The sequence below is a fragment of the Sphaerodactylus townsendi genome, linkage group LG12, assembly GCF_021028975.2.
Source record: "Sphaerodactylus townsendi isolate TG3544 linkage group LG12, MPM_Stown_v2.3, whole genome shotgun sequence".
Classification (NCBI taxonomy): domain Eukaryota; kingdom Metazoa; phylum Chordata; class Lepidosauria; order Squamata; family Sphaerodactylidae; genus Sphaerodactylus; species Sphaerodactylus townsendi.
The window spans coordinates 17,333,391-17,348,327 of record NC_059436.1 but is presented as its reverse complement, the minus strand read 5'-3'; the positions used below and the strand labels follow the sequence as shown (position 1 = coordinate 17,348,327).

Genomic DNA, 14,937 nt, shown 5'->3' with positions numbered 1-14,937 from the left:
TCAGGGAGGAATAAATGATTTTTTAACTTCCTAGATCTGCTGAGGACTACCCACTTCTCCTCCAGTTCTTTCCTACCTCACAAGCTCGATTATTCACTGGTGCTCTGCCCCACAGCGAGGGTAAATTTCCTCTGGGGGAAAGATTTCTGTACAGATGTGCTCCCACTTTCTGTGTCAAAGATCCAGGACTGATTTAGTACAGTCATGTGAGATCATCAAAACTGGGTGTATGTAAGATAGTAATAACCTAAAAACCCAAACTATCTCCCATTTGGCTTGTGGTGAGCTTATCTTTTCCGATGAAAGTCCCGGAAATTGTATTTTCTCAGGATGAGAAATCAGACCAGAGGCCCTGCGCCATTCATTGACCCTTTTCTTTTTGGCCTGGCTGTCCTGTTTTTCCCAGTGACCAGAGCCAGACTGGGGCCGCGGACAGCCGTATGCAATTTGAGAGCAGCGTATGTTCCCCCACTTGGAGTGGTGCCCCTCTGGCAAGAGGCTGCGGCTGAGAGCTGAGCCTGGAGTCTGGTGGACAGAAGGCACCGCTGTGCTGACTGGGCATGGACAGAAGGCCCCGGCTTCCAGCGTTTCTACCAGCCTGGCACACCCAGAAAACTTGTTGTGGCCTGCCAAGCCCCAAGGGCCTTTGATTGTTCAGTTGCCATTTACTCCAGAACAACTTTGGTGGCCTGCATGAAATGATACAATGTGATTTCAATGTGGAAGAAGAGGAGTTTGGATTTATATCCCCCCTTTCTCTCCAGTAAGGAGACTCAAAGGGGCTTACAGTGTCCTTTCCACCCTCCCTCACAACAAACACCCTGTGGGTGGGGCTGAGAGAGAACTGTGACTTGCTCAAGGTCACCCAGCTGGCGTGTGTTGGAGTGCACAAGCTAATCTGATTCCCCAGATAAATCTGCACAGCTCAAGTGGCAGAGCAGGGAATCAAATCCAGTTCTCCAGATTAGAGTGCACCTGCTCTTAACCACTACGCCACGCTGGAATGGAGAGGTTGCCATTCCTTCTGATGTGTTATGCTGAACTGTCTCCTCCCCAGCTTTCCCTGTAATGTTCCCTTTTACTTAGAGGACCGGGATTAGGGTAACTCGTTCAGGTTCCTGTTTTTAGAATTGTATGGCATGGATGGATGGCTTGAAACCACATGTAAAACTAATGTGTAAAGTGATTATTCTGAAACTAAAACCTTCCTCTGGTTGTCAATATTAAGATTATATCAGCAAGAATGAGTCGTCATGTAGAAAATCATGATCTAATTCTGGTCTTATTGAGTAGTGATTTAAATCGATTTGATTTAAACCAGTTCCACCCTGTGATAAGTTATGCCGGGGCCTGTGCCAAGATGCATCAAGTCCTCTTCTTGCTGTCTGGAGGGCCTCCTCCGTGTTTTAAGGAGATGCCGCAATTGCTTTGTGCCCGATGCAGTTTGGAATGAGGCCGGACTTCCACGCTGCATAAGCTTCAGGCCGAGGAATGTGAGGCCGCTGAAGTGTGCAAAGAGCTGAAAACGAAGCTTGCTCTGCTTGTGAGCACCAAATCTACCTGCTTACAATCACAGTTACAGAAGTTCAGTGAGGATTTTTTTAGTACTGTGTCATCAGGCAATTGCAAACCATCTTTGAATGTCTTTTATCTTGAAAATCCTACAGGGTCTCTCCGTCGGCTGTCGCTTGATGGCACTTAACATACACACTCCTTTTTCCATCAGCCCTTCCTCCAAGAAGCTGAGTGCCCCCTCCCCTTGTTTTATCCTAATGGTGGGGGGAGGTTAGCTCAAGGTCATTTGGTTGCCCAAGGGTGTTACATGATATATACTGGTTCATTTTACTGTTGAAGGCTTTCATGGCCGGAATCACTAGGGTGTTGTGGGTTTTCTGGTTTGTATGGCTGTGTTCCAGTAGCATTTTCTCCTGACATTTTGCCTGCATCCGGGGCTGGCATCTTCAGAGGATCTCTGAAGATGCCAGCCACAGATGCAGGCAAAACGTCAGGAGAGAATGCTACTGGAACACAGCCATACAACCCAGAAAACCCACAACATCTCACTTGTTCATTTATTAGGCACTAACACAAAGACAAGGTTGGAAGGGCCCAATAACCTAGCCAGTTTCTTTTTATATATTGTCCTTGGTATATATATTGTATAGAGCCCAGATCATCATATTGGGAATTTCACTGTATTATTGCAGCCCTTCTTCTTTCCACAGGGACATCCACAGCACCATGGTTGGAGCTGCCAGGATATCTCCCAACCCTGCGCTGAGCAGTTGTGTGAATATTTGCTTAGTTTTAATCATGTGTTGTTGCTGGGCATTGGGAGCATTGTGGAAGAGAACGTAGTCCTGAGAGAAAAAAAAAGGCTTTGGCTCCTTAGCAGAGGTTCTGACCACAGAGTTCCTGCCCTTGCCTAGAAGGGAGAAGAGGAGCTCCAGCCAGAAACTATGTGGGACGATTACTGTGTTGTAGCATCAGTCGCTTCCCAGAGTCATATGTCAGGAAGAAGGGGAGCTAGAGTTTATGACTGCGCTGGCTGCTGCCTTGCTAGGTCCACAGGCTGCAAACCCAGAAGGAAAGGGGGAAAGGGAGGCCAGCTGTGATGGAATGCCATTGCTGCCTTCAAACATGAGACTGACAGAGCAATTCTGTCTTATCAAACTGAATGGGTCTAGAGGAGGGCAACCAAAATGGTAAAAGGTCTGGAATCTATGCCCTATGAGGAGAGACTTAGGGAGCTGGGGATGTTTAGTTTGGTGAAGAGAAGGTTAAGAGGTGACATGATTGCCCTGTTTAGATATTTAAAGGGATGTCATGTTCGTGAGGGAGCAGGCTTGTTTTCTGCTGCTCCAGAGACTAGGACCAGGAGTCATGGGTTCAAGATGAAAGAAAAGAGATTCCACCTAAACTTCCTGACAGTAAAGGCACTTCAACAGTGGAATGCACTACCTCGGAGTGTGGTGAAGTCTCCTTCTCTGGAGGTTTTTAAACAGAGGCTGGATGGCCATCTGTCAGGAGTGCTTTCATTGTGTGTTCCTGCATTACAGGGGATTGGACTTGATGGCTCTTGGGGTCTCTTCCAACTCTGTGATTCTATGATTCTGTGATTCTAATCCTGAAAAACTGCAGTAGGGCCCTCAGGGCTGGGGTCTCATTTGTTGGAGCATTCCACCATTCCAGGGCCAGGGCTGAAAAGGATATCAGTTGGATATCTTTTGGACTGTATCACCAACAAGTTATCAGTGTAACAATATCAAGATCAAGCCTATTGCTTTGGCCGTTGGCCTTCACAATCATTACACATCACTGTCTTGGCAGTGAATTTGGAGAGGCGGTCTCATGGGGATGAAGGTTCCAGATGACCCAGGGCTTTGAAGGTTGTCACCAAAACCTTGATCTTGGTTTGGTACTGTGCCGGTGACATCAATAAAAAAAAGTGTACTCAAGGTTTTTTCTCCCCATCACATTTTACAATCTGTTCTGCTGTGGAGGTCAAGGCAGCATACTACTGTCCTTCACTTACAGCAAACGTGTTCATATTCCTTCTTCTCAACTTGGCCAGGATTCTTCCCTTTGGCTGCCTTTGGGGCCCACTCTGCCTCTCCCAAGCCCAGTCTACAGAGTTCGAAAAACCGTTGGTTCTCTTTTGATGGGCTGCGTGTGTCGTATGCTGCTCCAGAGCCACCTGTGTTTGTGGAATATTCCCCAGGGATCATCACCTCCTTGAAAACAGATGCTGCCTTCTTCGTTGACTTTGTCTTACCATCTAGTTCTGTTCTGCAGAAGTGTTACAGACTTCTCGCGTAGTCCCAGGGTCTTGTCTGGGATTTGTGTTGCAACTTCCGCTTGGATCATAATTGGGATCTGTGACTAAAGAAAACAAGTTCATTGTTGCCTCGGGTTGCATCACACCCATGGAATGCGTAAAGCATACGTCTTGGCTTTCCTTAAGCTCTTCTTGGCTGCAGTTGAATGCACTGGGCATGGTGACGCCATTTGTCCTTACCAGAGGATCACTAGAATGCGCAGTGGTTGGATACCAGGCAGGCAACCATGTCTGAGTTTGCTGTTCTGTCTATGACCTTTTGGCGCCTCTTGTGTGCTACACTTGATACAGCATGAGGCATATGTCACCTGTCTCCTGCGGGCTCGGCTCACTGTGACATTTGAACATGGATCCCAAGGGTGCTGTATATCTTGTTGCCTTCTCTTGAAAAAAACTGAAGTAACATCTTCTGCCTGTAGATGAAATGACTCTGTTTTGTCTTCGTTGGTGCAGAGACTGTATTTCTACGTTCTTGGCATCCTTGATGCAAGAATAGCCTTCTCCTGCCTGAAATCTTTGCCTCTGTTCTCGATTCAGGCTCAGTGGGATCTAGGTATCTCATGCTACGTCTGATCTAGGAGTCCCTAATGTTTCTGAGCCTGCAGGAACATTTGAAATTCTGGCACAGGGCAATGTGTGTGCATGGCTCCATGGAAGGTTGCACAAATACAGAGAAAGTCCTAATGCAAAAGCAATATTGTGGTAGTGCCTGCTGCCAAAACACCTTTCTTTTCATCTGTACTGCCAATCAGATCTCCATTGGCCAATCAGAGGCCCTCCTGTGGCAGAGTTCTATCTGACCATGCTTGCTTTCTAAAAACCATTTGGTGGGTATAAGGAAAGGTGGTGGTGGGCACCATTGCATCACCTTTGGGGCCCCAATCTAACCTGTCTGCCTCTTCCACAATATACTTGATGTCTAGGTTGAGGTACTCCAGCATTTTGCAGAAGGCTTCTAAAGGTTCTGAATAATGTTGGCACCACCTGGTACCATGGCTGTGATGCTCTGGACGCAACAACTGGAGGTTCTGGCAGTGCCTGGAGCTCTGCTTGAAAGTCAACTTTGGAGTCTGACTTCAAGGACAAAGAGCTGGTACTCAGCACAAATTTACCTGGATTCCACTTTACCATGCCAAGTCGTGAAGTCCAAAGGTAACCAACACAAAAATATCCTATAGGTACAGGGTACAAAGCTCAACACAACACATAACCCCCCTACCCTGTACCCTGTCTGCTAAGGGCAACTATCAAGCATGGCTGTGAATCATGGAATTTAATAATGAAATAAAGTGCAATGTAGTGCAATATATAATACCGCTCAACAACATCTAAATTCTCCATGTACAACACTCAACACAACACCAGATAATCTCTACACAAGTATACCTGGAATAGCGTCCATAAAGAATGCTGTGCCAAAGTTCGCAAAAAACCTCTGTGTCCAAGGTCCCAAATAGGTATTTCAGGGCTGTAGTCCTAAGATTCTTTGACTACATGTTCCATGGTAGATTCACGTTTTCATTGCTACTTCATCAGCAAAACGTCTCTTTGAGTTTGTTGCAATCCTTATTGGGGTGAATTTAAGACAGTTTAGATGTATCCCTGTTGAACGGCTAAGCCACACGTCTCATTGTTGAAGGCTTTCATGGCTGGAATCATCTGGCTGTTGTGAGAAACGCACTGTTTCTTGGGCTAAAAGAATCCAGTGGAATTTCTCCACTACTATGGCAAAGATCCATGACTGTATGACTCCATATTGAAGCTGCTGCCTTCAAGGTGTCAAAAGCATGGGCCAGAAAGCTTTCATCTCTGTTGCTGAAACAGCAGCAGAATCCTTGATGAAAACTACTAGGACCGAATTTACCCATCCAACCAGAGGAACTGCTTTCTTTACCGTTCAACATCAACAAAACAACAGATCCAATGATTATCAGGATGGAGAAGACCAGTTGCTGTGGAGTTTCCAAGACTGTGTGGCCATTGTCCCAACGTTTTGCCTGTATCTATGACAGGCATCTTCAGAGGCATGTCTCAGTAAGGTGTGTTCTCTGGCAAAGAAACTGTCTCAGTTTCAGGTCCTTTCCTAATTTATTGCTATGGGTCTGTCTGCTTTTCTAACTTGAATACGAAATTGAGCAGGATTGCCTTCCCTGAACTTACTGAATTATTTTAGCCTTCTGTTTTAAAAAAGTCCATCCAGATGCCCCTAAGAAGCTTACAAGCTGTGTCTGTGAATGTAAGATGCAGCTTCTTTCCCTTGTTCCCTTAGCTGGTTTCCACAGGTACACTGCCTCACTACATGGAAGCTCCAATGTGTATGTAACCTATCCTTCAAGGAGTCATCTCATTGTATTGTTGAAGGCTTTCATGGCCGGATTCAACTGGTTGTGGTGGGTTTTCCAGGCTGTCTGGCCGTGGTCTGGTGGATCTTGTTCCTAACCATTCGCCTGCATCTGTGGCTGGCATCTTCAGAGGTGTATCACAGAAGGAAGTCTGTTGCACTCTGTGTCCAGTGACTTCCCTCTGTGATACACCTCTGAAGATGCCAGCCACAGATGCAGGTGAAATGTTTGGAACAAGATCCACCAGACCACGGCCAGACAGCCCGGAAAATCCACCACAACCAATCATCTCATCCTTTAAAAAAAATCCAATCTAAAGAACTAGGCATCAACCAATTTCCATTCAAATTTGCTATGGTGGAGCAAAATTGTGGCTGTCAAGCTTGAACCTCAGGAACAAACTCTGGATCGATCCAGCTCCCTGCCTGCCTGCAAGGGTTGGCGGGCTAACTGCAATAAAAACTAGGTCTGCGTTCCCCCCTCCCCGCTGCTTCCCCCTCCTGCATCAGGAAGGATTTTCACAGAAAGGGAGAACGAAGTCATCATCTTGTCAGCTGACAGCTTGCCGAAGCCTCAGCCACATTGGCAATGCGGCGATAATGAGGCAGATCAAGGTGTGAACGAAGTGGGTGCACTTGGAGGGCGGCTTTGTGCAGAGGGAGGCGGAAGAAGGTCATGCCTGCTTTTTGTACAAGCATCTTTCGTGGTGGGGGTGGAGGCTGGATCTTCGGCGTCTTGCATTGAGATCAAGGGAAGGATGCATGGGGTTAAACCCAGATGCCTTTGCAGTGCGGGTGATCGCTGGCATGCAGATGCCGGCTCTGCAAGCTGCATGAAGACTCTCGCTGCTCCGTGCTCCAGTTATTCCCTGTCCCTCTCCTGGTAAACCCCCATCTGTGCAGACATCCATCATCTGTGTGTGTGTCTGTGTGCGTATGTGAGCATGCTTGTCTTTGCATCTCAAGCAAGTCAGGTCCTATGATCTGAAGCCCCCTGCCTCCCTCCCTCCCCCCGCTCGAACTTTCAGTGTAAGCCAGTTTGGGGGCTCGCTGGGGCCACTTGCCGGTTAATGCCTTTGCCTCGAGGGTGCCAAAAATAGACCTGCCTGCACACTAGACTCCTGTTGTGGAAAAAAACAGTGATGTCATCCCGGGCCAATCAGCACCAGCCCTGCAGAGCAGAGCGTGGGAGCTGGGGGAGGGAAAGGGATTTTCTTTCCGAAGGAGCCTGCTGGAGGAGGAGGGGGCAAGCGGGGCTTTGCTGGCTGCGGGGAAAAGAGAAGGCTGGCTTTGTGGGGCTCCTGCAAGGTGTCAATCTGATCCAGGAGTGATGTTGCATTGCATCATTTGTGCTGCCCAGATTCCAACATGTTGTTGCATGCAGGAGATATCGCTCAATGGGAGAGCGCACACAGTTTGTGCCAAAAGGTCCAGCGTGATCCTTGCAGCAGGTGTGGGAAAAGACCTTTCTCTGCCTGGGACTGCAGAGAACCATTCAAAGAGGACCCCGCAGAGTTTACCAGATCAGTGGTCTGATTTCGCACAAAGCGGCTTCCTGTTACCGGGATAGAGATGTGGGGGGTCATGTAGCAATCTTGATGTTTGAAAGGCTGGGCTGCACACAGGCATATTGAGTTTTTGCTCCCACCCCATAGTGTGCAGCCCTTTCATTTCCCATTTTTTCAGCACTGTATAACTCCAGACCCCGCACATCTGGGGTTGGAATTCTGAGACAAAGGAAAATCCCAATATCAGGAAAAAGGAACCTGCTTCAGATAGTTTCATATATTCAGCTCATGAGTCTACCTGTTTCTTAAATTCTTCTCTTTAAACCCCGGATGAAGCCATCACCCCCCACCCCCCCACCCCCGCCGCCCAACGCTTCTTCTTTGCAAACCCTCAAATCAGATATCACTTGCCAGTGCTGAGAAGCGACAACAGCCACATCTACTGCAACATGAAAATAAAAAATGCAGCTGCAAGGAACATCCCATCACATAATCCATGCTCAGAAATGGCATAATAATACATGTTCGGAACTGCGCATAAGCCACTTGTGGTGCCTTTTCCATTGCTTCCCCTTCCCTCCTACCAATTGCATCTGAAAAATAAAGGATTTGTTGTTTTCAAGGTCACCAGGTGTGGCTGCAAAAATGCTGGTCCTCTGAGCTGGGATTGAGAACAGTGGTGGAGATAGAAAGTGGAAAGCTGCAGAATGGATGTCTTTATGCTATTGGAACAGTCTCTTTTTGGACAGCCGGCACGGTGTAGTGGTTAAGAGTAGTGGACTTTGATCTGGAGGACTGGGTTTGATTCTCTACTCTTCCCCCTGAGTGGTGGACTCTAATCTGGAGAACCGTGTTTGAGTCCCTGCTCCTCCACACAAAGCCTGCTGGGTGACCTTGGGCCAATCAGAGTTCTCTCAGAACTCTGTCAGCCCAACCTGTCTCACAGGTGTCTGTTGTGGGGAGAGGAAGGGAAAGGAGCTTGTAAGCCACCTTGAGTCTCCTTACAGGAGAGAAAAGCAAGGTATAAATCGAAAGTCTTCTTTTCTTTAGTGGGGCCTTGAGTGGCCTGTTGTCTCTGCGGGTTCACGGGTAGATTTTTGCGGTGGGACAGACTCTCGAATGCCGATATTGAGAAGTGAAATTTCAGGCTTCGATGCCCCTCATGTTGCCAACTTTAGCTTGGGAAATTCCTGAAGATTTGGGGGTGGTGCCCAGGGAGGGTGGGAAAGGTGGTCGCTCAGCAGGAATATGCTGCCATAGCATCTGCCCTCTGAATCTGCCATTTCTCCTGGAGGATCTGATCTATGTTGTCCAGAAAGCAGTTGTTAATTCCAGGACACTTTCTGGAAATTGGCAACACCGGCTCAGCTCTAACCTGTGCGTGTGTGTGTGTAGAATAGAAGGGGTTCTCTCCTCTCAGGTGTATCCGCGACTGTAATTTATCATGTTCCTATTTTAACAATGCCGTCACCGCTCATGCTGCAGCCAGGCTGCATCAGCGGTTTCCCCATCGAAAGCCCGTTCCAGGGATTTTTTGGAGTTCTTTGCCTCCCATTGGCTGGCAAGGCAAATTGGTTTATGAATGGATGCTTCCCCTGTTACAGAAATTCCCTGCAGGTATTATTAGGCAATGCGGAGAGGCTAAAAGAGAGAGAACGAGAGAGAGGAAAAAGAAAAAAGGAAGGGGGGAAAAAGAAGAAGCCACACGGTTCTTTCTGCCTCCCCTTCTCTCCAGAATGAGAGCCGGCATACATGAGGGGTGGGGGATGGGAGCCCCTGCGGGAAGGTCACCTTGGAGGGATGCTGGGAGGCAGAGGGAGGCTTGCAGCTGCCTGCTTTTCTAGGCTTGGGAGGAGAAGCCCTTGAGATGGGGGGGCAGTATCTTGAGGATGCCTGTTAGTGTTGCAAGAACAATCAGAGTCCAGCCCCCACCTCTGTCACACTACCCTGGGTCCTAGCCCTTTTCACAGTCTGGTGCCATTTCTTTCCAATCAGCAAGCACACGCTCTTCTTTCCTCACATTTCTTCATTCCTTTCCTTGTCCATTTCTGCTCCCGAGCCCTTGGAGGCACCTTGAGTCTTCTGCAAAGCCAGCTCCAGGTTGGGAGATTCCCGGAGTCTGGAGGGTAGATCCTTGACAGAGCATGGCTCCGGAAGGGGAGAGTCCTCAAGGGCAGTATTATAGCGTAGATATCAACTTCCAGCTTCCAGCTGATCTCTCCAGGGGAGCTGATTTCTGTTGATTGGAGATCAGTTGCAATTCTGGCAGACCTCCAGGCCCCACCTGGAAACTGGGTTTCCGGCAAAGAGACCCAGGCATCTGTCTAGGGCAGCCCACAAGGGAGGCTCTGCTGGCCTCTAACCTTTTTGTTTGGTCCCTCCATCTGTGGCATGGGTGGGGGGAGAGATTGGCATCCCTTCTGGGCTGGTGGCAGCACAGCCCCAGGAGATAGGATTTCCAGATGCCTGAAATCCCCCAGAAGTCTTTGGGGGCAGGAGATTGGGGGAAAGAGTGTGGGTTCGTTTCTCCATTTATTCAATTTATACCCTGCCTTCTTGACAAGCAGGGCGACTTACAACAGGCTTGAAGATGGCTTCAGAAATAATGAATGAAATCACATAGGATGATTGAAACCCTCAGTGGTTAATCAGACATAACAACAAAGCACATTATGGCACCCTAAGAATGACCAAGATGGCACACTGAATTCAGATTTGTCCACATGTTAACATCACTTCCAGATAAAACCAGGAAGTAATCCCACTGGTTATCTAGGATTTTGCCGTGTGTGTGAGAGTAAGTGTGCCATCAAGTCACGGGTGACTTATGGTGACTATGTAGGGGTTTCAAGATAAATATCAGTAAATTCCTAGAGTGACACCATGTCTGGGTTTTGCTGGCCGTCACAGTGTTGCATCAGCCCTCCCACCATGTTCTCCTGCTGGTCATGTGACCACTAGTGGAGATCTTGGATTCTATCACTGGGGTTGCACTCTGAAAATGGACAAATGGCATGTCTACCGTGTAGAGATGGGTATGTACTTTGCTTGGAGTCACAAAATGCTCTCAACCAACACAGAGAGACTCGGTTTATTTTTCTGTCCAAGAAGGTTGTTGACCCCTGTTTTGTGCTCTTTGATTAACCTCACCTTTCCTTCTGGTAGCCTGGCTCTATTTACCAGGCAGGAGGTGTGGGAGATGCCATGGGGGCATGATTATTTTTGGGGCTGGCCCCCATCAGGAGTGGAATGAAGTTTCTCTGGATCCAAGGCCATATGACATGATCCAAGTTGGTTCAGAGATAAAATAGGCACATATTTTCCTTTCTTGAGTCATGCATGTTGAGGGCTGTTATAAGTTCGTACTGGTTCCCAGGAGTGTGTTCTTGAACCTGTGTTAGGGAAGGCACTGTACTTTTGTGCCAGCAACAGGCCAATGGTTTGTATGGAGGGTGGACATGGACACTGGCCAATCAACCCTTATTCAACTAAAAATGCACCGGGGTTAAAAACAAGTTCCTAGCTTCTCTTCCGTACCATACTTTGTTATAATTAAGAATGTGGTTTGCTTCATTGGTCCCCCGCACACCTTTCAAAGCCATAAGCATTTTGATCATTGGAAAGATTTGTCAACCTTATAGAAGACCGCTGCCACCCAGCATTTCGTTTTGTGGCACTTGTATTGATAGTATCAGTTCTCTGTTGCCCTGGAGAGGCTTGTAGTAAACAGAGCACCTGATGTTCCCAACACATTTATTTTTCCTGCAGGTGCCCACGGTTTAAGGGAGGAACCCGAGTTTGTGACAGCTCGTGCTGGGGAGACTGTGATCCTGGGATGCGACGTAATTCATCCTCTGACAGGCCAGCCTCCTCCTTACGTGGTGGAGTGGTTCAAATTTGGAGTGCCTATCCCCATCTTCATCAAGTTTGGGTTCTACCCACCCCACGTGGACCCAGAATATGCCGGTGAGCCTTAAACCTCTGGGACCACCATCAAAGGGCATATTTGCTTTATAAACGTCTATTGGTTTTGAGTTTTTTAAAAAATATGAAGTCTTTATTAAATTCTTCAAAAGGAATACGTACAGTTAAAACACACACACACTTTATTAGCGTTATACAGACTTTTTGATTTCCATCTTCACATCCATCTGAGAAATTAGTATCTTCCATTCTGCCTCTCTATCTAATATATATCATATGCATATTTAATTCATGTAGCAGAGAAGATTTAAAAAAGCAAACAAGCAAAACTAATACAGCATCATGTAGGAAGAGAAGAAACTTAATATCCACACTTCATTCTAAAACTTAAACCCATCTCCCCACAACAGACACCTTGTGAGGTAGGTGGGTCTGAGGTGGTTTGGAAAGAACTGTGACTGGTCCAAGGTCAACCAACAGGCTTAATGTGGAAGAGCTGGGAATCAAACCCAGTTCTCCAGATTAGAGCCCCACCATTCTTAACCACGAAACCATGCTGGCTCAGTCTCTTTAGCACAGTACTCTTCAGTCCATTGGATGGGTTGCAGAATCTCTGCTGCTGGATTTTGAGCCCCAACGATGCTGACTTTTGGTGGTATCTCCCCCACTGGCCAACTGAGCCATAGTGGGGAGTGCTACATAGGACAGGGGATATTTTTATGCCTTCATGCAGAAAGCTCAGGGCAGTGTGTATTTCTCAAGTTCATCCTCATGACAACTCTGGGAGGTAAACTGCGCTCAAAGAAAGTGACTGGCCAAAAGTCAGCCAGCAATCTTCATGGTGGAGTGCACATTTGAACCTGGCCCTCCGTGACCCTAGTCTGACTTCCTAAACACTGGATTCCTATCATTCTCAGCAGCCGTCGTGATAGCCCACCTTGATGAATACCAACTTCGTAATAAATGGTCCCTTCTGCACGTACAGAATAATCCACTTTCGGTACACTTTCAATCTACTTTGCAGCTGTGCAGCTGTGTGGAATAGCAAAATCCACTTGCAAACAATTGTGATAGTGGATTGAAAGTGCATTATTCTGCATGTGCGGAAGGGGCAAAAGAAAGTCAAAGACGGGATGTCCATCTTGGTAAGTCCCTTGCATTTCAGATGAAGTAATTTGCTCTTAAATCAATTAAGTGGTAGATATGCATTTACCTGCTTTTAAATTGCAGTCTTTTAAAAGCAATTCTGAAAGTTCTCCTAGTAGTATAAGAAAATCTGGCGTTGAAAATCTGGCGGAAGCTTTTGTTTAGGAATCCTTTATTTATAGCGCTTATAAAACACACTCCGTGCTCCCAGGTGCCCAATGCAATGCACCCGCTTTAACAAAACGAGGCACAAAAACACAAAATACTTTATTTACTTGAATGCAAGATGCCCAGAATGTTAGGTGATGCCCCTAAAGAGGTTATGTCAATTTGGGTTTTTATTACCATACTTAACTGTAACTTCTATGTGAATTTAAGATGGCCTCATCTTTTTCTCACTGTGGGAGGGGGAAACCCATGTCTTCTTTCCAGGTAAATAGAGTACAATTACAGTAAAATGCAATAAAAATCCACAGCAACAGCTGATGATGTCATTGCATTTCCAGAGAGTGAGTGTTTCTGCCGGCAAAAGCTTTTAAAAAACAAAATAATATTCATCTGTCAGTGGAACTGCATCAAGGAAACAACCAGACAGGATGATCTGGTTTGAATCCATCGCTCAACCATGGCTGCCTTGGACCCAGTACAATCTCTTTGCCTAACCTCCCTCACAAGGTTGTTGTTGAGAGGATTAAGTGCAGGAAGAGCGACACAGAAAGCCTCTTGAATCTCCGATCAAGGAGAAAAAATTAGATAAATATAAAAAATAAGCACATTGTCTGATTAATTCACAGTTGGGCAGATCTCACTGCCTTCCTCCCCTCGGAAGCTCACTCATTCGTTTTCTCGTTCCTTTTTAAAAAATTCCCTTCTTTCTGCCTGGTTGCTTTTAATTAAGCAGCGGCAGAGAGAGGCCAGCTGGGCTGCCTGGGCCCAGAGAAGCTGAGGCAGCCAAAAGGAGGGCGACCGCTTCTGCAGCGCATGTTGCCGTGGCTTCCCCCCAGTAGCTCAGAGCCCCGAGCAATTCTTTTGGGGACTGTCCTCCATAAATCTCTGCGGGGGAAGTGGCTGCCACTTGCTCAGTGCGCTGAATAGACATCTGGATTCTGGGAGAGCTCTGGAGATGGAAATGAGGTCTGATACCGGGAGGGAATGGGAGCTGCCTGCCTAGTCGTCGTTCCAAGTTCCCTTGTGGCCCAGAGATCTTGAATCCCTGGCCATTTCAGGATGGACTTGAACACTCTGCCCTTCTCTCCTGTAAGAAGACTCAAGGTGGCTTGCAAATTCCTTCCCTTTCTCTCCCCACAATATCTCTCCTCACAGTATCTCTCCCCACAACATCTACCACACAACAGACTCCTTGTGCGGCAGATGGGGCTGAGCGAGTTCAGAGAGAACTGTGGCTAGCCCAAGGTCACCCAGCAGGCTTCATGTGGAGGAGCAGGGAGATGAATCCAGTTCACCAGATAAGAGTCCGCCGCTTAGCATGGTGTCGTGGTTAAGAGCAAGTGCACTCTAATCTGGAGAACCGGGTTTGATTCCCCGCTCTGCCACTTGGGCTGTGGAGGCTTATCTGGTGAACCAGATTAGCTTGTGCACTCCAACACATACCAGCTGGGTGACCTTGGGCTAGTCACAGTTCTTCGGAGCTCTCTCAGCCCCGACCACCTCACGGGGTGTTTGTTGGTGGGTGGAAGGAAAGGAGTTTGTAAGCCCCTTAGTCTTCTTACAGGGAAGAAAGAGGCAATATAAATCCAAACTCCTCCTCCTCCTCCTCCTCCTCCTCCTCTTGTTCCTCCTCTTGTTCTTCCTCCTCCTCCTCCTCTTCTTCCTCTTCTTCCTCTTCTTCTTCCTCTTCTTCCTCTTCTTCCTCTTCCTCTTCCTCTTCCTCTTCCTCTTCCTCTTCCTCTTCCTCTTCCTCTTCCTCTTCCTCTTCCTCTTCTTCTTCTTCTTCTTCTTCTTCTTCTTCTTCTTCTTCTTCTTCTTCTTCTTCTTCTTCTTCTTCTTCTTCTTCTTCTTCTTCTTCTTGTGGAAGAGTGGGGAATCAAACCTAGTTCTCCAGATTAGAGCCCATCTGTTCTTAACTGCTACACCATGCTGGCTCTCTGCAGCTATAATTTATTTATTCATCATATGGCTTGCACTACTCATATGCCAATGTTTAAAAAGCATTTATATGA

The 14,937-nt window shown here is 47.2% G+C and overlaps 1 protein-coding gene across 1 annotated transcript in view; it reads left to right on the top strand.

Annotated features, from left to right (window-relative positions):
• IGSF9B (immunoglobulin superfamily member 9B) overlaps positions 1 to 14,937 on the top strand; it is a 107,087-nt gene that overhangs the window by 23,142 nt on the left and 69,008 nt on the right. Inside the window, exon 2 of the mRNA XM_048513098.1 lies at positions 11,456 to 11,653. Coding sequence (XP_048369055.1) covers positions 11,456 to 11,653 — 198 coding nt within the window. The remainder of the gene's footprint in view (positions 1 to 11,455; positions 11,654 to 14,937) is intronic.